Here is a 24,433-nt window from a genome sequence, read left to right on the forward strand (position 1 = left end):
GTCAATGTATTTATTATTTTCTGAAAAGTCTTATAATTTTCTAATAAAAGTTTTATAGGCTCATTCTAGTTATATATGCGCAATGAATGTATGAGAAGTATTTTATAACTGACCAATCGACACATAAAGAAACGGTTTAAAATTCAAAATATATATTTTACATATTTATAGATCAGTTGTTTTAATTCGTAAAACGTATGTAAAGTTGATGTGCATAAATCTATTCATTAAGAGTATAATTTATAATGAAATTAAAAGTTTCTATTTTGTTAATTATAAACATTCATTTTTATCGGAAAATCCATCTTTTTTTAACAAACTAAATATTATTATTTCTTATTAATGAATACGTATAAATAATAATATACGTTTTTTCGATTTTTTAAATTACATGATATTATTTTTATAGAAGAAAGAATGTGAAAATAGACCCTTGTCATAAATTTGAATTGTATCAATGGTCATTGAGGAGTGGTGAGAAGCAGTGAGAGATGACAATATAAAAAGTTACAATTTGTGTATGCAGTAAAAAAATTCTTTTGGGAAAATTATTGTATAGAGGAATAGTTAAAAAATTCCTTTAGAATATTTATATCAAAGTTTTACATTTTTTTTGTTTATATTTACTTCGTTACTTCCATAAATTCTTCCGTAGATAAATATACGTGTAGAAAAAAGTTAGGTTAAGCAAGAAACAATAATTTATATAAATAATCGACATCTTATAAAAATCTATATATAATGCAAGTGATTTAATTAGCATAAATATATATACAGATATTAAGGATACCACCTTGATCGAAATTTTTTTCGTTTGCAGATGCTAACTGTGATAAAATTGATTTAATAAATTTTTTAACAACAAATATGGTATCGTCGTGGTGTTATTTTGTTTTGCCTGTTGTGTTATTAATTGGATTTCTTCGAAAATGTCGTGAATGTACTTGGGGAAGATGTAAAAATACAAGTAGCTTACAAGGTCGAGTTTTTATTGTAACAGGAGCTAATTCTGGTATTGGTAAAGAAACAGTCAAAGAATTAGCAAAACGAAAAGCTACTGTCATTATGGCTTGTCGAAATATGCAAAATGCCAAAAACGTTATTTCTGAAATTCGTCATCAAACTCCTAACGGCGAATTGGTGAGCTTATTCAGAGTTTATGGATTTGTATAATTATTTATTTTAGATTTTTAAGCAATATATCTTTACCTTAGTATAAATAATTTTTGTTTAATTTTATTCTATTTATTTCTTTTATCTTCAAACTTTACATTATTTATGATTGTATTTATAATTCTATAGATTCCAATGGAATTAGATCTGGCATCGCTTTCATCTATCAGAGAATTTGCAGCTCAAGTATTAAAGAATTTTCCTGAAATTCATGTATTGATTAATAATGCTGGCGTATATACACCACTCAAGGATCATGCAATTACTGAAGATGGATTTGAAATTCACTTTGGTGTCAATCATCTTGGACATTTTTTATTAACCAATTTACTTATAGAGCGTCTTAAAGAAAATGCACCTAGCAGGTTAGTTATAAATCTAAAATGAATAAGACTAAAATGAATAACAATCTGAATCTTATATATTTTTTATTACAGAGTTGTTATTGTAACTTCTAAACTCTTAGAATCAGGAGTTATTGATTTTTCAAATTTAAATGGTGAAAAAGGTGTAACGACTAAAGGACGTATGAATCCAGGCTATTGTAACTCGAAATTAGCAAATGCATATTTTGGCATGGAACTTGCAAAAAGAATGAAAGATTACAATGTGAATGTTTATATGGTTTGTCCTGGATTTGCTTATACAGGATTGTTTAGAAATGTCAAACGAAGTCGATTTCATTATATCTTATTCTCGCCAATTGCTTTATTATTTCTAAGAACTGCAAACCAGGTAACATAGTATTTTAATAAATGTGATTATTGATAAATTCTTATCATACCTTCTTAATCAAATTTGTCAATTATATAAATTTTGCTGCAGGGTGCACAGACTGTGCTACATTGTGCCATTGAACCTTCCTTAGCCGATGAAAGTGGACATATTTATCGAAATTGTGAGCTCTACGTTTCTGAAAAGGAATTAGATCCTGAAGTAGCATTGCAATTATGGGAAGTAAGTGAAAAACTGACAGCTGCCAAAGAGACTTAAAGGCAAAATAAATGATTCATCTGATTCGCATTATTTTACTAAACGATTTGGGCATTCAAAGTTTATTTTTGTACATAAATTAGTACTGTAATAGATATAGTGGTGTGTATTTTTATTACCACTATTCTTTTAAAAAATATTTATTTATAATTTGATGAATTTTTGCATTATTGTTGCATTTGTCAATATGCATGAGATATACATGATAATATCAACAGAATATTATAATACTCTGTATGATATAGCCAATTAAACTTAAGTAGCTGAGAAACAAATAGAATGTTACAAATAAAAGTCTTCAACAATAATAATAATAATAATAATAATAATAATAATAATAATAATAATAATAAAAACAAAAAAAATTTTTCACTGATATAGTTAAAGCATAGAGGAATAATCTTTTTTAAAATACAGTATACAATAAATGTAATTATGTTATGAAATTATTAGAAGCAAAGCGTATTTTTGAAAATACAAGTAGATTATAAATTACAATAAACTACAATATAATACTATTATGTTCTAAGATATCTCAGAAATGTGAATTGTAGTGTAAATAATAAGTCATGGATATGTGTACAATCTTGCTTTAATTTTGTATTTTTCTTATATTGCAGTATTTGTTTTAAGTATAAAAAAAAAAACTTTATAGACATAATATTTGTAACATTTAATTGTCATTCAAATTTGAAAAAAAAAATCATATACGTTTTATTTATAACGTATCACCTTAATTAAGAAAGACTAAATAAAAAATCTCATTAATCATCTTAATAAATCCAAGTATAAATGTAATATTTATCTAATAAATTATGATCACATTCGATAAATGCTTCAGAACTTTGGTTGGTCCTCTTATATAGTTTATCCAATCTTTAAATAATCTTAAAACCAAAAATTTACATTTTTATATATTATTCTTTATATCATAAGCACAAACGCAACATAGCTAAGAAGCTAAGAGAAACGATAATTTTAAATTTGTTAGAAATATACATGATATCACCTGCTTCATAAAATATTAATTATTGAAGAAATAATAGATAAAATATAAATCACAAATACTATATAGATATATACAGAATGAATTATGTAATTCAGCAAGCTATAGAACATTATTAAAGATAGAAAAAACTATCAGATATTATAAATAGAATCACATGAGTTTTTTTCTACGATTCTCAATATATTATAATTATGCAACTTCTATGAAAAAGTACTACGATTATATTATCATTTTATGATATAAAGTTGTATTCGAATGTGTACGGTGATTACATTATTTAAGAAAATAATATTTATAAAACAATGCAACCCCCTTCCTCTCTTTTACTATTTTCTTTCTGCAACAATAATAAAGATATACTTGATCAAAGTTGCATACTTCGATCCTAACATATTTTATATGTACTAAATAACTCTCAAATTTTTTTTACAAGATTTACTCGCATATACAATAACTTTATATTTGAATTAATAAATATTACAGCCGTGGTTTCATAACTTTAAAACTAGTTTTCTTATTAGCTAAGGCTTCAGTACGTGCATAAACATTCTCTGAACTGCGTCTAATAATATCTATATAATCGCTTGATGCTTGAAAGTCACATTGCTTATCTTTTTCTTCAAGCATACAATTATATTCAGTAACAGTATTGTCGCATTTTTGTGTCGCTGCTATGGAATCCTTATTTAGCTGAAAATGATAAATACAGTAACTGTACATGTTTAAGATAAGATATATATGCCAAAGAAGAACAAATCTTATTGACAATTACCATTGCATTATGTTTAACACAGATACCTTCATCATTCTCTTCTGACCATTTTTCACTTTGTTGCTCTATTTCTTCATTCGGCCTATATCGAGTAAACACATAATAATGTTCTTCTGTGATATTGTTGTTAAACGTATAAAAATGTGTTGCTTTCGGAATATGCATTGACTGAATCTACTCACCTTAGTTGAGAAGAAAATTGTTTACCTAATACTTTTTTGTTAGCTAAGTGACATTTTTCTGTATAGCTACAAATCGAATTTGTTCTTTCCTTCTTTTCAGTTTCATCATAAGTACATCCTATTATATCGTCTAGAGATAAGCAGGATTTAGCAACACGTTCTTTACACGAACTAATCATGAAAGGACTTTGCTCCAAAACATCACAATTATGATCATTTTGGTCATAATAATGTGTACAATAATCTTCTGAAGTATTATTTTCTAAATGTGACATATCCGTATGATCTCCGTTTTTCAATGTACTCTCTGCATTATCTTCGATATTTTTTACATTATCATGATTTGAAGAAATATTTTGCTCGTTCTCTCCTTTTTTCATCGTACTTTTATCATTCGGGCTTTCATCTCCCTCATTTTGGCTATTGCTTAAGGCCATTTCACAGCTACTTATAGAATTTGAACTCCTATCCCTAATACTGACAGAACCTTCTAAACTATCAGTAACATTTGCTGACTTAGAAACAGATGTAGGTATTGTTATTTCGATATTACTGTCGATCGTAACACTATCATTATTTTGAAGAAAATCATCACTTACATTTACACTGATAGTATTATTCAGATCAGTACAATTCAGCGTTTCATTACTACTATTGCCAGACCTGTTTCTAGCTAACATTAATGTTCTGTCATCTATGGCACTTTCTTCCGATTTGCAAATTCGTTTCGATTGACTACCTAAAACAAGAGGCTGTACAGGTTTATCTAAACCTTGATCCAAAGAAGATCCCAGAGAAGATTTTATTGATTTTAATTGGCCCATTGATCGCGACGATCTGTGGCATTTTTCAAAAATAATTTTCTGTATTGGTGGTGTAAGAGGAACATTCTGTTTACCATTACCTACTTCTGTATCTAATGACGAAGTAGAAAATGTTCTTTTTGAATTGTCCAAACTGTAAAAGATTATTATGCTTATTTCCTTTTTAAAATACATTAAAAGATTTGGCACAATATATGAACTCATACAAATACACTTACTGCGATTGGTTTGGCTTCATTTTTAATAAGGTTGCTAAATTTGATAATGTTGCTCTTAAATCAGTAGTAGGAAGACCACAATACCAGCGTAATTGTGCTATGTTTTTATTTAATAAATAAACAGCATAGTGAAATTGTAATCTATCTTTACCTCTGGCGAATAATGGAAATCTATAAAAATAATATTTTTTTATAGGATATTCCATTTATTAAGAATTCGTAAAGAAAAATATTGATAATACTTACTGCCTATCATTATCAGGAAGGCTCTCTATGATGTGATCAATAACTTTACTACGAGATCCGTAATGTATAACAGGATATCTGGTAGGTATATTAAGAAAATTAGCAATCATTTGTGTTGTGTGTGTCACAAAACCCAATGCCACAGCTACTTGAGTATCATTTGACAATTCCAAATCTTCACTATCTGGTAAATGTATGTCGTGTATCGTGAATTTTCCATTGCTATCCTATATAATGATATTTATAATCAATTAAGTTATTACCAGTGTGAGATATATAAATTTTAAAATTATATGTTGACTGCTTAAATAATTATACCTGTTTAACAGGATAAATCAAGCTTAATTCCGAAATTAACTGACGTCGACGATGAGCAAGTTGGTTGCTCATTTGAATGTAACTTTCTCTTGTATCTACATGACTTTGACGCCATTCGTGCAATCTTTCAATATCTTTGTTAAGTTCTCTGTATCTTTCCATCAAATCAGAACCTGTGTACAAGAGAATTGTAGATTATCTTAATTTGTATGAAAAAATTAAATTAATTAAAGATTAAATTTTTACGTATAAACCGATAAGTAAAATTCAATGTATACCATGATCTTGATTTTCTTCCGCAATAGTTGCATGTAACTGGTTTAATACCCTTAATTCTCCCATTTTTCTTGCTCTTTCTTGTTCTAACAGTTTTGTTCTAAATTTGGCCATTTCTAACTCCTTACGTATTTTAAGTATTTCTGCTTTTTTTTCCCTATTTACTGTACGAGGTTGAAATAATCTGTTTAAAGAAGATTGAGGATATTTTGGTGTTTGAAAATTATCACCAGAGGCAATGCGCATTCTTAAAGCTAGCACTGAATTGGTCTGTTGTTTAAGTGCTTGCATCTTGCTTCTCAGACTAGTCAACTTATTTACAGTATAGCTGTCCTTTACTTCATTTGCGTTAACATTTATACGGAGATATCTCTTCAACTCTGGTGTTATTATAAAACAATATGCAGGTGTAAAAAAACCACCATTAAAGTAAAAAATTATAGAATTTTCCTTTAGAATCATTTCCAAGTTGTTGGGTAATTTAGGACCGATGTATGCCAGGCCAGTAAAAGAAATACCCCATGTGAATACAGTTACATCAGACGTGTTATTACCCATAGCCGTTCTTTTCCATAGCCTTAGAATTATTTCTATTCGTAAAAAAATATATATGCAATATTTATTATTTACTTTATTTTACGGAATCAAAATAAATTAATTAAAAATCTAACTGTACCATTGATAAAAATTACAACCGATTATCTCATTTTTTAAACAAAACTGCGTTTATGGTACTAACAGATTGTTAAGCTCACCACTGGCAGATGAGTAACCTGTGGCATGTAAAATAGGGACTTCCAAACTAGACCATCTAGGATTCGCATTATCTATTAATTCGCTCGTATATATCGGAGATGACATAGTCGTTCTGTGCAAAGTGTAATAAAACCAACAGATCTCGCTATTTACATTTGTCCTCAATTTATATCCAATTATTTGGATTAAACTCCTAAGTCTCAACTAAAACATATATTTCATGCAAGAAAAGATATTCTTTATAAAGAACATCAAATCTTATTATTCAAAATATATACACGTATATAAACGTATATAAAATTAAAATTAATCTGTTGCAAGTTTAAAAATATAATGTATTGTAAACAAAAAGAAATGTCATACAGTATATAGAATAAATTACCTGCTGTGTAGCAAAGGGTAGCCAAGTTTTATATCGTGGTGCGATACGGGGTTGAAGGGTCAAATCTAAATCTCTAACGAGGTTTCGCGTCTCGGAAACCTCCATTATTTGCTTTCATAGTAAAATACACATAATACTATTAAAAAAGCAGACAACATTTCTTAAACATGATATGTAATTAATCAGTAATTAATCGATGAGATAGTAACTGTAATAGATAGGCAGGTTATCCATATAGTTTTAATGCACTCATATATGTAATACTATGTATAACGGCTGTATCATCTTCATTATTTCGTCTTTTGATCTACCATCAAATAATAATGTGATCCTCTTGTCATATAAATATGTACATTCATATATATATACATATATAAATATATATGAGTATACTTTATTCCTATGTGTAATCAAATAACGTCATTCGACACTTCTGACAGTTCTTCACATTGACACCTTTCATTCTTAAAATTTTATACATTCCACTGCCACTTATAGTTTTCTAAAATAACTAGACTGTCCCTGGTTATTTTTATTACCAACATCTACCTCATCTTGCGTACACGTTTCTTATTAAAAGTTCTTACAGATTGGACAATTAATAAAATATACCGACTGTAATCGACCAATCATTTTTTAGTATATCTACCATCTAAATATTTTATTTTGAAAACGTTCTTCCTAATTCGTTTATTTCCTTTTTATATAATGAAAAGGCAACTAATGGAAAATGAATCGCTATTTTTAGATCTATACGCCATCTCTATACTTTCTACTTAAAATGCTGGAAAAGCATACGCGTGAATTATCTTTCCTTTATCTATTTTTGAACGTTGCAGCCAATGCAGGCAGATTACTCCATCCTTTGCTATACTGTATTGTCTACCGACCGTATATACTTTAGCTAGTACAAAATGGTCGACGTGCCTTCGATGTAGGAAATAATTTTGTGTTACAATATTTCGTTATTTTATAGAGAACGTAGGCAGGATAAGGTATATTCGATACTAATGGATTTCTAAAAACTATTACATTTTGGGTACGTATTTTTTGATGCTATTATTATAGATATAAGTGAAACTATGTACAACTGTCAATACGGCTTCCTTTGGTAACAAAGTGTGTACGTAGGCCCTTTCGATGTATGAAATAAATGCACGTACGATTAATGCTTTCCTCTTTAGCCATGCCAATTTTTAATAACGTTAAATTAATTCCTAATCAAAAGACAAAGATCACATTTTCTTTTTCAAGAATGATTTTAAACAATTATCCTTTGATTAATATAATTCTAATGATATGCAATTGGTAGAAAAACATTTAAAGATTTTTACAACATTTCAGATTATCGCGTCGAGAAATCAAATATTTCTTAAACCATCGTTAAAATTAGACGAAGAAAAAAAAACATGGAGAAACGGCAGGAGGTATTAGCTCCATTTTCTTCTGGTAAGTTTATATTATATTGTAATTCAACTGTATCTTAGATCATGCTTTTCCTATGTAATAAAATTATATCTCTTTCAGTTAGTAACAAAACTTTTTTATCGCACTAACCTGATAAGAAAAATATAACTTTTGCTTGCCGAAATAATGCCTTTTTTCTTCTTATTCCTTTTCTTTTTGTAACTTATCTTACTAAAGGTGTAAGTTCTATAAACAAATATAAACTGTTTTAAACACTACTATATGTATTTGTTGTGTCTAATTAAATAACAATAGAAAATAGGTAAAAATATAGAAATGTTTTTACCGCTAACAAAACAAAATATTCTCTCTGCACAATATCTTCAATTCTATTATGGTATATATTATAATATGGATATAAAAAAAAAAAGTTTAACGCGTATTCTAATATTTATAATTTATATAAAAGTGATCGAAGTTATAAGATATAAAAGATAAGTATAAAATATTGATATTAAAAGAAATAAATCAAAATTTTGTTGGTTAAGGAAAGTCAACACTCACTCCAGATATGTCGTAAAAATATAGTTGACATATCGAAAAAGACGATCCGAAATCAAATTACACGCGCGATCTGTCTTATTCAAAAGAAAATAGATCTCTACTTTTACGTAAAAGCGCTACGGTCGACCGCGATACAATAATAATCTTCCAATATGTGAAACGGTCGTATATAAAAGTAGATATTTCATTGGTCGTACGTCACGTGATACTGAAATATATTTTGACCAATAATTAACTCGCAAATATTTATACGTACAATGAACATCGTTTCCAAATGAGAAGGCATAAAATTTAATATTCAAGGAAATATCAAATTAAATACGACGTATTACATATAAGAAATCATTATGATATATAAGTATCCTTTGTAATTGTATGATCTAAACAATTAAAAGATATATAAAATCAATGGCGCGATTATGATAACGTATAATGTATTTATTAAAGCGTCATATGATTCTTCTATCTAGATAACAAGAAGCGTAATACTTCTCATTACGTTTCAATCAATGATAAAACGATCATTGGACAACGTTACAAATTCGATGGATTAACGGATATCGTCGTGTGATCGATGATGTTATATCGAAAATTTGAATCGAATATCTATCGTGGATAATCGCGCGCCAAAGAGTTTAAAATAAATGTAAAGAGAATCGTCGAATCGTTTATGTATGCAAGTAGGTACGTACATGTAATAGAGGGAGAAAAAATTCGAGTCTGTAGGATGTTATAAATTGTGAAGTATAATGTGAATTGGAGGACTGAAAGGACGAAAAAGGCAACGTAGGAAAGGTGAAGATGGATATGATGGAGATGAAAAGGTAGAGAAGGGTGAATTGCTAGGGAAGGGGTATGGAGGAGGCAGGTTAGTAACGTGTGAGAGAGAGAGAGAGAGAAAGAGAGGGAGGGAGAAAGAGAGAAAGAAAGAGAGAGGAAGAGAAAGACGGATAGACAGAGATGGAGAGAGAAGAAAAGAGAGGGAGAGAGAGAGAGTCATTATCATGGTCTGGGCCAAGTTTGGTTAAAAGCATGGAAGGAAAAAGTATTTATGTTTTCTAGCTACTACATTTAAATACTGAAAAAACTAATAAATATTTTAAGCAGTCGTACAGCGACATGTAATCTATATGAATATATATATATATATATATATGAAATATATATATATATATATATATATGAAATATATATATATATTTATATAGCACACATATGTACACACACACACACACACATAAATACGTAGATATGTACTATCGTGTACGTCAGGTGTCTGTCACATGTGTGGGTAGATTTTGGACAAGGAACAGGAAGGGAAAAGATGAGTCGCATTTGATGGGCGGAGGTAGAAGTTCCGAAGGTCAGCGGGTGGTAATGGGGTGGGAGGTGGTGGTGGTGGTGCTTTTACTAGGTGGGGTAGCGCGCACGACGGATCAATTCGCTTTGCGCTTGGGAGCAGCGCTACGGGGAAGAGCAACAGTCTGTCTACCCCTTGCTACCCGGAAAAGTGCTCGAGACTGTACGAACGTGTCCTCTACTTACTTACATGCACCACCGTTGGTTACGAGAATGACAATAAGCTGCGATAATTTAATTCAGTGCGTAAACGAAACGTAAGATAGTTTATTATATTTCGTCGATAAGAAGATTGTATTTATTAATTCGCGATATAAATTACGATAAATTGTGAAAAAAGCTACGAGGGTAAAAACTGCAAGTAGGAAACATGACTGCGGTACGTTTCATCCCTCCCCCCCCCCCCTCTCTCTCTCTTTATGTATCTATCTATCTATCTATCTTTCTTCTTCCGTTCCCTTCTGTAAAAATTTAAAACACCTGCCGTTAAGTAAGATATCATAAAAACTGATGATCTTTATCGATGAGCTCCCGTGCTTCCAGATATAGAGTAAATTTTAGTTTTCTTTTCATTCCACACGAATTCTTATCTCTCGATGTCACTGTCGTGTAGTACTTGACGTTTCACGAATCATGGAACTACGACTCTATACGTACGTCGATACTTAAAGCGATATTACGAGGAATTATACGTGCGTTATTTTTTCGTTTTTAATTAGTCCTTTTTTTATTTATTTATTTGTTTTTTTTTTTTAATTTCTTTTCTTTTTTATTCATTTCTTTTTTTAATGAAGATAAGGAAGATTTTTTTATCGAATTATTCGTCTATGTAATTCTCTTTTGTGACATCGATGCAGTAGGAATGATACCTGGCGCGGAATAATTTGACCTAATTTCTATTGAATATGGTTCATAGTGTCATCATCGCGCGACACAAAGATCGGGAGACTGGTTCGATTGTCGGTAGACGTTTCTGTTTGTTCTTCTCGCAGTCAATAGGCGCGAGGACGTTCTAGTATCGGTTTTTACTCTACCGCGATATGGTTCGTAAAGTATGTCGTCGTTTGGCGATGCATGCCACTTTTATTCTTTTTATTGTGCGACCTTGTACGTCGTCTGATTCTTTGTCTTCCTCTTCAGATTTGCTGATATATGTACCTAATTTAATTACAAAAAAAGTGGCATTGCATAAATGAAAATAAATTAGAATAACGCAAATGGAACAATGCTAATAGTTAGTAAACTTCATGTTACAAGCGTATATTAGCAATATCAATATTTTTCTAGATGAATGTCCTAATAGTGGAGAGGATAGCGAAGAGGATGTAATAACAGACTACCTTGGATCATCGCATTCAGACTGTGACCGTGTGCCTACTATTAATGGAGATCTTGGTAGCCTGAGTCTACATGGGAATATAGTCACGGAAACTGGTTATACCGAAGATAATACCAATAAAACCATCACCATGTCTGGAGGGAATTCCGAACAGCAACAGCAACATCGGTTGCTTACACTTGGTACTAACATTCAAACTCAGCCTAATCCTCTTGTACCCATTATTAGCGTCACACCTCATTCTCCTGGTTTTGCTAAAAACTATCCTGTCTTAGGTAAATATTTTTGAAAAAATTTCATATCCAAGTAATAAGAATTCATCTGTCTGTATCTGCTTACCGAAGTACTATTTTTTACAGAGGACAATTTGCAGCATTTGCACGAAATTCATGACTGGATTCAACGTATGAGAGACTTGACGATGAATACTTTGGGAAACAATAATCGCATGTCCCACGATGTACCTCAGAGACTGACCTCTTCGTGTCCTTCCTTATGTCCGTTGATACTTATAGAGGGACATCGTTCCAATAATCATGAAGCAGGATCTGATCCAGATCTTCTTGTTAACTGTTCAACTAATAGCTCTCCGACACATTTTCCACCTATGAGCTCTCATGCTCAACCTGTGCAGGGCATAGATAGAAGACGAAGTTGGACGGATTTGGAAGATACTAGACGTGGCCGACGCAGATATTCCGGACAAAATCATTTACAAGCACAAAATATGGTTAATATACGTTAGATACAAATTTATCGATCGATCGCGCGTTTTTTATACTTCTTTTTATTTTTAATCGCTTCGTATAAATTTTACTTTGTCGAAATGATTTGTTTTTATTTCAATGCCAATGCAAAATATTATTTATTATTATTTCAGCGACAACGCAGCATTAGTTTAAGTAGTCTGGACAGTGAGATGGAACTAGAACTAGATGGAAAATCTTGTAGTGGACCTGTAGGGGTAGGTAATCGAGCATGCAGATCACAAGCAAGTACTCATTCCTTAAATGAGGCAGACCTTGTGCAGGTAATTTTAGATTAGAAACATTGCTCAAAAATACAGGTATAGTAATATACGTATGTACTTTCCTGTCACAGAGTGAATATCAGAAGAATGTCTTAAAAAGAAATAGTCAAAGATTAGGTGAAAGTAGCAGTTTGATGCCAGGTTTAACTGGTGCACGTTTACCTCTCCAGAAATCTATTTCGACCCCTTCCATCGTTACACCGCCAATTCATACGCATCTCACAGAGTCCGGAACACGAACAACACCTTCTCTCGCAGCGTAAGTTGTTTTATGTTTATCCATTCGCTACAAACGTTAACACTGTTCTTGTAATGTAAATAATATAAATACGTCTGCGCCGTTTACACAAAAATCTTTAGTTAAATATCATAAAACATTATTGCTACCATCACTTTTAATTAGAATTTATTGATGCATGAAATATTTAGACTTGAATTTATAGAGTTTCATAAAATGCTTGTTTTATTTTGAACTATATGTAAATAAGTACGACATTTATCTATAAGATAAATGCGGATCGACGATCGTACTCCGACACTATGAAAACACGAATTAGAACTGACGAAACGTACTAGACGACCCGGCTCCAAACCCCCACCTGAAACTTATTTACAAGTTTTTCATATATTGATAACAACGCGAAACGATGTATTTTAGTCAGAGCGATATATGTATGTCCTAAGGAAGGTCAAATACAAGTGTGTTACATTTATATGACAAATGTATTTGTTTTTAAATCGAGAAATACATTAGATCCGTAGAAAGTTGTAATCAAAAAAGATTTTTCAATTCTTTTTTCAAAACGAAATCATTCAATTAACTGTACAATGTTAATTCTTTGTATATATAAAAATATAATTCATAATATCTCAGCATGCCATGCAATGTCATCGTTTCTCGCGTTGTTTCGTCGTTTCCAAGGGGTGGGGGTATTTTGAGGCGTTGCATTTCATGCAACGTCACAACTTTCACGTATTACATAGTCATAACTATCGTGAAGACAGAAGAGGCATTTCAAATGTCCAGTTATCTGTTGATGTGCCTTTGAACGAGTAAGTATTTCGTTTATAAGAATAGAAAGTGCTTGTTTGTATAATACGTTCTATGTACGAAAGTTATATTATTTTAATGTGTACCTTTATTTACTAATTAAAATTATAATTAATTAAAAACTGTTTGGATCGTAGAAATAAAAAAAAAACTTTTTTTGATTTATAGAGAAACTGCATATGATGATCAACATTCTGAGAAGACCAGAAGAAAGCGTGGCTCTATTTTCTTCCGTAAGAAAAAGGTAGATAAATGTTTTTTAATGTGTTCATTATGCTCTCTAATACTTTTTCAAATAATTAATTTTTTTCAAAATATAAATGCAGGATAAAAGTGGCAAGAAAAATAGTCAACAGCAACATGTATGGACAACAATGACAACTGGAGCACAAGGAAATTACCAATGTGATGTTTGCATGAAGCAATCAACAAGTAAACCAATTCTTCATTGTGAAAGTAAGCATAATAAATCTGTAGGAAAATTCATGAGTTTAAGATAAAAATTTATCTTTATTATTTTATCTTTATTGTTTTAGATTGCGGATTATCGGTACATCAAAGTCAAGGATGCAAGGATCATTCTGTGTTAGAATGCACCAAATCTAAGCATCAGTCTGTAAAAACTGTTATAAAATCAACGTCGAGTATTTCTTCGGTTACAAGCAACAATAGCGTGAAAAGAGGTTCCACGGCATCGCTACCGTTACCAACATCATCTGGAAGTGGAAGGTAACTGCATCAATGTATATAATGAAATATTTAATATTTGCATTGAATCCGCGTATCTGTGGTTGAGATTCGCACGCAATTGGCATGGCTAAGCCCAAGCTCGGAGCTTTTCATAAACTTTTGCTGATCATCACTATTAAATGAACAATTTGCATATGAAGGAACAAACGAATGGATCGATTTAACAATTATTGCAACTTGTCGTTCGGTGAATCTGCCGATTTATATTTTATTTTATTTTCGTATATGATTATATGTATAAGAATAATTCGTATATATTTTTTATAAAAATTCAAATTAGTCCAAAGACTAATACGGATAACTTTTTTTTTTACGCGTGTTACTCCGAGATTTTGGCTGGCTCATAAGCTTGTTATTTCTGATTGATTTTGCAATTAGCCACATCAATAGTACAGCAGGCTTTCGCGTATTCTCGAATTTTCACATATCTTGATTGATATATTATTTACATATACATATATTATATATATATATATTTATATGTTTAATATATATAGAACCTGTAGCACAAAATATTGTGCTGAGATCTTTAAAGATATACTCACCTTGTGATAACATGATGCTTTGGGTAAGTGGTCGCTGTGATGCTTTCGTCCGCTAAAAAAAAAAAAGAATTAGACGATGATCATATTTTTTTTTCCGTACTACACGCATAATTACGAAGAAAAAAAAATCATACCCCTCATGATTTGAAATATTTTCTTAAATACAACAATTCTCTCTGACACTGTTACATAATTCTCAAAAGTACATAACATGAAAAAAAAAATATAATTAACACATAGCTGAGTTCGCGGGATCAATTTGAGAAGAATAAATAGCGCCTATAAGGAAATTGTTGAAGGAGGGAAAAAAACAAACGAACACGAAATGAAATTGCCCTAATGCAGTGTGTGCTTTTTCCTCCCCCGTGCATTCCCTCTCGTGCTACCACGACAAACCGATCGATCGTTCGACGATTAAAGGGAAATTAACAGCAAGAAAACAGTGACAAGCTACAGCCCTTGGCGGCGAGTTGCCACCAAGCTCGGAGTCAAGTAAGTCTCAGATGTCTGATGTGTTTTTTCCTATTTTGTCGAAGCGTTCGCTCGTTTTTGTTCGTCGTGTATTATCCTACGTATCTAGTAGGACAAACCACGTATCAATCTTATTTGCCAATTATTTTTCTCAACACACACATACACATTATTAAATTCTCACGTCGTTTAATATAAAAAGAGATCATCATCCTGCTTGTCTATGCTTCTGAAATGCTTGCTTGTATAACTTATGTTCATTCACTTATACGTTTCTTTATCTCTCTCTTTCTCTCTCTGTCTCTGTCTCTTTCTCTTTCTCTCCATTTCTCTTTCTCTTTCTCTCTCTCTATCTCTCTGTAACTTCTTCACTGTGAGCTCATTCAAGGTAATATCCACTATATCTAGGGTATGTTTAAAATCTTAGCTTGATCAATAATATGTTATTGTATTCTGATAAAACAGACACAAGCAAAATAAAATCGTAAGTATAAGGCTAAGATTTGGAGTACACCCTCAATGCTAGATTAACTCTATTTTCATAATTATCATGAAAAATTTCATAATCATACTGTTTTCTCACGTTATTTCTACCTGGTTGAATTCTTCTCTTTTAATCTCTATTTTAATCTCTTCTCTGTCGCAAATCTAATTTTTATTTTTACTTTAAAAATATTTAACTTCGTTTTTATCGTATGCTGCAACTTTCTCTGGATTCTTTAAAAAAAATTATTATAGTTCTATGATAGGTCAAAATACAATTATCAGGTTTATATTTATAGTTCGTTTAAAATTAATAAATATACTGACCTCAGATTTTATTGAAACATTAATGTTAAATTATTTAATAATAGAAGATACTATATATATATCATTAGATCGACAGGGGAAAAATTTATACATAATATGTTTGCATTTTTTAATCCCTTATACCTTATACATAATGTATAAATTTGAAAGAAACTGAGAAACCTGACCTTTATATGTAAGTTAATTTAAAAAATAATATCACAATATTCCTATATTACTTTTGTACCTTACATTGATATTTAGACATATTGAGAGACAATGATTTTATTATATATAAATATTTTAATTACATTATTATATAAAGTGTACAAGGAATTTACATCTGTAGTAGGGTTTGTATAGAAGGTAATATTATAACTATGTTTTAATAATAAAGAAAGCATCATTATTACATGCTTTTGTTAAAAATCTTTGATGAGATTCAGAATGTATATGAGTATATCACTTTATGTATAATATGAACAAATGTATTTCTATTACAGTCAAACAATTAATGAGGAAAAGGATACAGATGGTAGTGGTTCACATCGCGATGCTTCCAGGTTTGTAATACCATTTTTCTTTTTATCTTTTTTTTATATATATATATATATATATATAAATATATATATATAAATGTAAATGAAAATATATTATCTACTTTTTATTATTGTAGCGGTTGGGAAGAATTCGATTTTGGAGACGAAGCACATCAGTTTACCGTAGGTGATCTCGAGGGCTTAGATCCTGAACTGGGCTTAGGAAAGGAAGAACCTGATTCATGGAGTACAGCTATTGGAAGACACGTCGCATCACGTCTCGTAGATCATTGCGAACGCGAAGTGAAGAGACAAGAGCATATATACGAATTTGTGTTAACAGAGAAACATCATTGCTTGGTATTGTTAGCCATGGAAAGGATCTTCGTGGAAGGCTTACGACGCCATTTCCGTTTGGGACAACCAAATCTAGAACGAATGTTTCCTAGATTACGTGATCTCATTGAAATTCATTTGAGATTTCTACAGAAATTACGTAAACGTCAAAATGCAAACCCTGTTGTTCCTACTATTGCTGACATACTCGTCGAACAATTCTCAGGTGAAAATTCGCAACGTATGAAAAGCGCATATGGAGAATTTTGTAGTCGTCATAGAGAAGCTGTTGAAACTTACAAGTATTATCTGCATCATGATACTCGATTTGAGCGTTTTGTGCGTCACTGTCAGGTAATGTGATTTCAAATATAATTAAAATCCTTGTTTATTTATTAAAGACGACATAAATCAATCTACTCTATTGTTCTCAATCTACAGACTATCCCTTTGTTGAAAAAGAAGGGGATTCCAGAATGTATATTGTTCGTTACCCAACGTTTAACAAAATATCCATTACTAGTCGAACCACTTATTAAAACTGGTATTATGCAAGATGAAGGAGAGAGCTTGAGAAAAGCTCTGGGATTAGTGAAAGAAATTTTAGCAGACGTAGATGCCTGCGTAGCAGATAAAGAGCGGGAAGATAGAAAATTAGAGATTTATAATAAGTGAGTATACTTTTTTCTTTTCTTTTCTTTTTCTTTCTTTTTTATTACAAGCGTGTAACAAATTACGTTTATCTTTAGGATCGACGCGAAATCATTCGCTACGTACCGTGGTGCCAAATTCAAAAAGTCGGATATAATGGCGTTTAATAGAATTTTGAAATTCGAAGGAACGGCGTATTTGATGCAAGGTCGTGGAAAAACGACTGCCATTGTCGTAGTCGTTCTTTCCGATATATTATTCTTTTTAGTTGAAAGAGATCAAAAATATGCTTTCTTGGTTCCGGACAACAAAGCTGCTAGCGTGGTATCGTTACAAAAATTATTGGTACGAGAAAAAGCCGGTCAAGAATCCAGGGGTATATACTTGATAAGTAGCAATCCAGCGGAACCTGAGATGTTCGAATTGAAAGTTCAAAAGCCTAAGGATAAGCAATTCTGGATTCAAGCAATACGTTCAGCGGTTGAGGCTTGTCCTCAAGAATCTGAAAATGACACAGATGTTCTTACGGATGGTAATAGTAATAATGAATTAAGGGATACACGTTCATCCTCCATATCGATGCTTTCCGTAGAAGAAAGGCAAAAAATGATTAAAGCTAAGGAGTCGCACATATTTAGAATCGTCGGTAGGTTTATTCCCGATTTAATTTAGCACGATTCGCTGATACAAATTGTATCGAATTAATTTCATTTTATCTCATTTTTGGATGTTTGAAAATCACAGGCGAATTACGAAAGAAAGACGCGGAACAGGCGTTGCTGTTTGAAGAAAAAATTAATTTACAAGTGCGTCTTTTACGTGCGTCTAATATCTGGAATGAAAATGATAGTGATCATGAGAAAACGGACAAAGTGGAAAAAGAAATACGCGATTATACACGTCTTGTTCAGATGGAAGCGACGGATACGACTCAGTTATGGCAAGAGGTAATAAATGATTTTTATATTAGTCGATTGTTAAATAAAGTTTAATAAAATTAATAAAATTTGATTCGTTTCAGGTTGTTGTCGCTGTACAGGAAGCTACACGATTGGCCAGTTCATTGTCATTTAGCACTGGTGGTGCAACACTTTCTAGGAGTTTAAGTTCGGCTGGTGAACGTCATAGCGATGCTTACGTTCCACCAGCTCTTTGCGTTCCTAGACGAGCAGAGACGTTTGCTGGTTTCGATAATAACAAGGTAAGAATTACGAATATTTCATTTCGGCCATATTTGATCGTTTATATGTCGTCGTTATAGGAAAGATATCCTGTACGTGAATCAACGGCGATGAATGTAGGGTCATCTCTCCCAAAAGTTGGTGAAGTTTCGAAAGAAAGTCAGGAGGACAAAGAAAGTTCAGAATTAGACGCAAACAAAGATCAACAATGGACTGCGATTCGTTTGTCGCATCACGTGTATACTCTGCTTTGTATAATCAGTAATCAAATGACGACAATCGATAGCCTACAAGCTCAATTAGCCGCATGCAAAGAGGGAAGTATGGGAAAATCATCGAATAACAGGCCGAATCCAAATCGTCAATTGGAGGAGTTGAGAAATTTGCAGGATCAACTTAGCCGGGAGAAGGCAGCGTTTCGTGTTGCTTCTCAGCAAGAAAAAAATCAGTTGGAAGAGGAACGAGCAGAATTGGCAAGACAAAGAGAACAATTGGCCGCGGAACAAAGAGACGTTACTCAACAGCGAGATCAATTGTATCGCCGATTGGAGGCGTATGAACGTCAAGGTCTCAAGGCAGGCTCTACAACGGGTCCTACAACAATTCATCTGTCACACGTGACACAGGGTACAGAAATCGTACAACCACGGAAGTCTCAAGCAGACGCTAAGAGAATACCTATGAATTTAATCAGCGCTACCAATCAGCAGAAAGTACAAAGCAATGTTCCTGTGAAGCAGCAACTCCCACTGAAGCTCGCAAGTGGAAGTAATAACAATAGCAGGTAGAACGAGTGATCTCTCACGATCTCTTCATCATCGTCATAAGATTTCGCTTTCACTCATACTATGTCCGTTCACGTCTCTCACTTTCTGCTGGCATGTTTTAACTTAGCAGCAGCATGCTATAAATGGCTTTTCGTGACGATTCGCTGTACGTCATTAAACACGATTAAAGGAGCCTCGCGATATATCGCGCTTACGATCTTCGAATGATTTAAATCTATCTATCGATTTAGATAGAAAACGATATTAATAAAGTTTCAGTACATGGGTAAATGGAAAAAAAAAAAAAAAAAAAAAAAAATCTCGAAGGCACCTTTAGATGCGCTTCTTCTATAAGATTGGCTTTCGCGTATGTCACTCATTGTCATACCTTATCGGAGAGTCAATGAATGTTTTTTATTGTAATTTCTCTCTTGTCGCACCATCAACAGGAGCGGAAGTACTGCGAGCCACTATAGTCCGGATCGACATACTAGAACAGGAAGTAGCCCTGCTATCGTAACTGGATCTGCGTTTTCTTCTCCTGAACTCGGCAATAGTCACGGTAGTAGTGGCACCACGAGTCAAACACATTCCTCTAATCGATCTCTTCGAAACACACGATCTCCTCCCGAATCATATCAACAACAACATCAACGAGCGGAACAGCAACAACCTTTGGAGGAAGAGGTGATCTTTTTCTGACGACTCTTTCGATTCGGACGAAAACATTCGCGTAATTCACGTCCAAATACCGATGGAGCTACTCCGACGTCTGTACAAACGCCTCCGCAATCTAGATCAAGAGATAGTCAGACTAGAAGCCGTGTTAAGTCCTTTTGACTTTCAACTTTCAGTCGGTAATAAGACTGATCGTTATTTCTACTTTCACTCTTTTCCTCTTTCACTCTATATCTCTCTCTCTCTCTCTCTCTTTCTCTCTTTCTATCTCTCTATCTATCTATTTATCTATCTATCTATCTATCTATCTATCTATCTATCTATCTTTCTTTCTCTATTAGCTTCTCCTCTATTCCTGCAACTTTTGATATCTTTCGAAATTCTAATTCTTGAAACAAAAAGGGAAAAAAAGAAAAGAAGAGGATGGATAGATCAACAATATATAAGAAAGAAGGTTGCAGGTTTCGGAGAATTTTACAATATGACAAGTACGCGAAGGAACTTTCAATGTGCTAGAACGAAGAGCACGATATATACATATATCGTTTACTTAAACGCGATAATAAAGAAACAAAAGATTGAAGGAAGCGATTGAAAAGATAAGAAGAAAAAAATAATAATGATACAAGGAATAAAACAAAATGAAAGGAAATGAAATAAAATAGAATGCAATGAAATGCAATGTTACTTTGCTACAACTGCTATCGGAGGCAATAATTCAAACTTTTATGCCAAATCTTTAGAACAATGACTATGCGAAGGATTTGTGAAAGACGTGCAATTTCGATTGCAGTCAGGAAAGTATAAGTGAAATAAATAAATAAATAAATAAATAAAGATGAAATGAAATGAAATGAAATGAAATAATCGAGTAAAATAAAAAGAAGTATTAGAGACTGGCCGGCTTAGTGAAGTAGAAACCAGCCAATCTTGTTGAATCCTTGCTCGTTATGTTATTAAAAGCCGACTGATCGTTTTAGAAACGCGCGGTTTTAGACGAATCTTTTAAGTAAACCTGTTGCTGCTTGCTGAAAATGCAAGATATATATGAGTACGTATATATTACGGTTGCATATATACATCTATATGTATATATACATATATATATATGTATATATATGTATAAGACTCATATGCTTAAACGCGCCTGTTATATGTGAGAAAAAGGAGCGTACGAGTCTCTGCTGTTATTATGCTATCTATAATAAAGCGCGTGCGCTTAAAATTTCAAAATACAAGCACATTATATTGATATATATATCTTAACTGTATATGCATGTATCTATTATAAATGCGCGCGTATTTCTCGCGTGGTAGCTATTCTTATATTATAACTTTAAAAGTATTTTAATACGTGCTAAAAAATGAGACGGGTAAAATATACCCACTGTTTATAACAATAATTAATTAATTAATTAATTAATTAATCATTGTTTTCCGTGTGCCAAGTTGTTCGTTGATTGAAGTCGAGTTTTCAAAGTGTATTTGTTTCTTTTCTTTTCTTTTTTTTTTCTTTTAAATAATAATTAGATCATGAACGATCGATGTAATTGATAAAGCATGATCGATCGATACATAGTATAGATCGTTCCTCGTTTTAAAAAATCGACTCTATTTTTCAAGTATGTACGTACACACATATATACATACGCATATACATACATACACATACACACACATACATACATACATAAGCGAGACAATTTGTGATTGAAATTTTTTTTCGAGATTATTCACTGCCATTATTGTTATATCTGCATTATTTTCATCGATTATCTATGTCGATCATTTTATTTATTACATTACGTAAGAGAAGACCGGATATAAACATTTTCGACTATTCCGATTAATTAATTTAATTTCTATTATCATCATCTTTTTTTATATATCTACATAAAAAAAAAAAGAAAGATCGTATCGTTAATTATGAAGGAAAAGAGAAAAAATGCATTTTTCGATAAGTATTATGCAAAGTGCGATCATAATGCACGCTCTGAGTGAAAACGAAAATCATTTCTCGTTCTTTCTAATGCATTTACATGTATATATAGAGTATTTACAATGGAACGCTAATAAAAATTAGATCGTTTTGTCGTAAACATTCTGTGTATATACATATATATATATATTGCTTCTTCTTTGAAAATTCTATTTATTGTAAACATATATACCTTGAATAAATAGTAAATTAAGCTGATTATAGATATATTGAAATATCGATATCATTGTCTTTCAATGAAACGAACATAATAAAACTTATATCGTGTTAGAAAAATATTGTTTGACGCTTCACAATAAATATATATATATATATATATATAGATATATATATATATCGCTTTTATTATTAGCAGTTGTATTACAGTCTTCTAATTATCTCTACGGGATAGAGAAGAAACTTAAAAAGAAGCAAAAAATCTGAGTATTATTATTATTACTATCGTCTAAACATTAAAAAAAAAAAAAAAAAAAGAAAAAGAAAATTTATGTGCGGAGATCGTCTCTCTCATTATTATTTTATATAACTTAGAAAAGAAATCTTAGAATTGCTTGTACAGGTCATTAATTTGCCTGATTAAATGTTACAGCGTGCAATATGATCGAATAATAAAAAGCATCATTATGGGTAACCGTGATGAAGCAAAGCGCGACTAAAATTAATTAATTTAATAAGAAAAACATATATAAGTAATAATACTACCAGTTCGTCTCAATCAATCGTGTTGACAATAGTTATTAAAAAGTATTCTATAAGAGATTTCAATTGTGAGAAAAAAAAATAATCATACAAGTCTATTATTGAAATGTGTCGAGAATATGTAGAAAAGCCCGTACATGATAATATATCGTATTTTTAGCTATTAGTAAACCTTTAGAGATGAATGTTCGACTTCACGTTTCATAGTACACGTAGAAAGCTAATTAGATCGGGATAAGTGCAAGTGTGTTAGAGAAGAAAAAAAAAATAAATGAAGAAGAAAAGTAAAATGTTAGCATTTCAATAGCAGTTGCATAGTGCATAGATTTTTTCAATAAATATGAATATCATTGTCTGAATTATTTGTTGAATTAAAAAAAAAAAAAAAGAAAAAACTAGAACAAAAAAGAGAAAAAAAAGAATAATAGAATCAGGTGTAATAATCGTAAGATGAAGTCGGCCATCATCTTAAAGGCAATACGAAAAAATCAAATCGTTAACAGCTAGAGTAGTGTGGCGGCCTATGTGCGTCGTATGGCATTTAAAAGTTGATGTCGTATGGCGATACAACTTTAAAACAGAGAGAATACATATATATATATAAAAAAAAGAATAATAATAATAGTAATAATAATATTAATAATATTAATAATAATGATAGGAATAATAATGATAATAATAACAGTAATAATAATAATAATAATAACAACGTGGGATTTTCCATGTTTTAGCGAATCTTTACGTCCCTATTGCTTATGGGAAGTATTTTTGTACGTTTACTCTGTACCTATACTATTTCACTTTAAAACTATATCTACTGTTATCATTGTGATACTCGCTACTGCGATCATATTTGGAACGTTAACGTAACATTGTATTATGTATCAAAGGGCGTACGTTTGTTTTATTATATGCGCTCATTCGATAATCGTATTATAAAAATCTTTTTAGACTTGAATAACTTAAAAAAAAAAAGAAAGAAAATAAAAAAAACGAACAACAAAGAGAAGAAAAAATACGAATCGCAATGCGATGTTTATACATTATTAATATTAATTGTTATATTATTGAGTTTTTCGCTTCGACACGTTCTGTCAGAATTTGATCGTTCGACTGAAGTATTATGTGA

The 24,433-nt window shown here is 31.5% G+C and overlaps 3 protein-coding genes across 20 annotated transcripts; 2 read left to right on the top strand and 1 right to left on the bottom strand.

Moving 5' to 3' along the window:
* Window positions 1-265: 265 nt before the first annotated feature.
* LOC127066183 (retinol dehydrogenase 11-like) lies at window positions 266-3,466 on the top strand. Of its 3 annotated transcripts, none has more exons than XM_050999604.1 (5): window positions 266-677; window positions 821-1,140; window positions 1,303-1,538; window positions 1,611-1,908; window positions 1,999-3,466. In XM_050999604.1, the coding sequence occupies exons 2-5, from the start codon at window positions 868-870 to the stop codon at window positions 2,164-2,166; spliced, it is 975 nt and encodes a 324-aa protein (XP_050855561.1). In that variant the 5' UTR covers window positions 266-677; window positions 821-867; the 3' UTR covers window positions 2,167-3,466. The 3 variants fall into 3 exon arrangements, with proteins under 3 accessions (XP_050855561.1, XP_050855562.1, XP_050855558.1); XM_050999605.1 differs by having other exon boundaries at window positions 266-518; XM_050999601.1 differs by having other exon boundaries at window positions 268-743.
* A 143-nt stretch (window positions 3,467-3,609) lies between these two features.
* LOC127066160 (UV radiation resistance-associated protein) lies at window positions 3,610-9,468 on the bottom strand. Of its 4 annotated transcripts, XM_050999547.1 has the most exons (11): window positions 9,121-9,468; window positions 8,707-8,802; window positions 7,150-7,260; window positions 6,767-6,971; window positions 6,014-6,601; window positions 5,736-5,908; window positions 5,418-5,644; window positions 5,172-5,342; window positions 4,130-5,086; window positions 3,948-4,029; window positions 3,610-3,865 (listed from the first exon to the last, which is right to left on the bottom strand). In XM_050999547.1, exons 3-11 carry the CDS (start codon window positions 7,252-7,254, stop codon window positions 3,653-3,655), a joined length of 2,721 nt encoding a protein of 906 aa, XP_050855504.1. In that variant the 5' UTR covers window positions 7,255-7,260; window positions 8,707-8,802; window positions 9,121-9,468; the 3' UTR covers window positions 3,610-3,652. The 4 variants fall into 4 exon arrangements, with proteins under 4 accessions (XP_050855504.1, XP_050855503.1, XP_050855507.1 ...); XM_050999546.1 differs by lacking the exons at window positions 8,707-8,802; window positions 9,121-9,468 and having other exon boundaries at window positions 7,150-7,735; XM_050999550.1 differs by lacking the exons at window positions 7,150-7,260; window positions 8,707-8,802; window positions 9,121-9,468 and having other exon boundaries at window positions 6,751-6,909.
* Window positions 8,149-23,699, top strand: LOC127066155 (rho guanine nucleotide exchange factor 2). Of its 13 annotated transcripts, XR_007782290.1 has the most exons (19): window positions 8,149-8,188; window positions 8,494-8,598; window positions 11,767-12,093; window positions 12,178-12,548; window positions 12,699-12,848; window positions 12,920-13,107; window positions 14,068-14,143; window positions 14,226-14,355; window positions 14,436-14,628; window positions 15,615-15,686; window positions 16,958-17,017; window positions 17,131-17,683; window positions 17,771-18,000; window positions 18,079-18,626; window positions 18,725-18,927; window positions 19,002-19,181; window positions 19,242-19,945; window positions 20,378-20,785; window positions 20,948-23,699. XR_007782290.1 is itself a non-coding variant. In XM_050999521.1 (18 exons), exons 2-18 carry the CDS (start codon window positions 8,559-8,561, stop codon window positions 20,628-20,630), a joined length of 4,278 nt encoding a protein of 1,425 aa, XP_050855478.1. In that variant the 5' UTR covers window positions 8,149-8,188; window positions 8,494-8,558; the 3' UTR covers window positions 20,631-23,699. The 13 variants fall into 13 exon arrangements, 12 of the variants coding, with proteins under 12 accessions (XP_050855478.1, XP_050855481.1, XP_050855482.1 ...); XM_050999521.1 differs by having other exon boundaries at window positions 20,378-23,699; XM_050999524.1 differs by having other exon boundaries at window positions 12,699-12,782; window positions 20,378-23,699.
* The last annotated feature ends 734 nt before the right edge of the window (window positions 23,700-24,433 follow it).

Source organism: Vespula vulgaris, chromosome 9, assembly GCF_905475345.1.
Source record: "Vespula vulgaris chromosome 9, iyVesVulg1.1, whole genome shotgun sequence".
In the NCBI taxonomy this organism is placed as follows: Eukaryota; Metazoa; Arthropoda; class Insecta; order Hymenoptera; family Vespidae; genus Vespula; species Vespula vulgaris.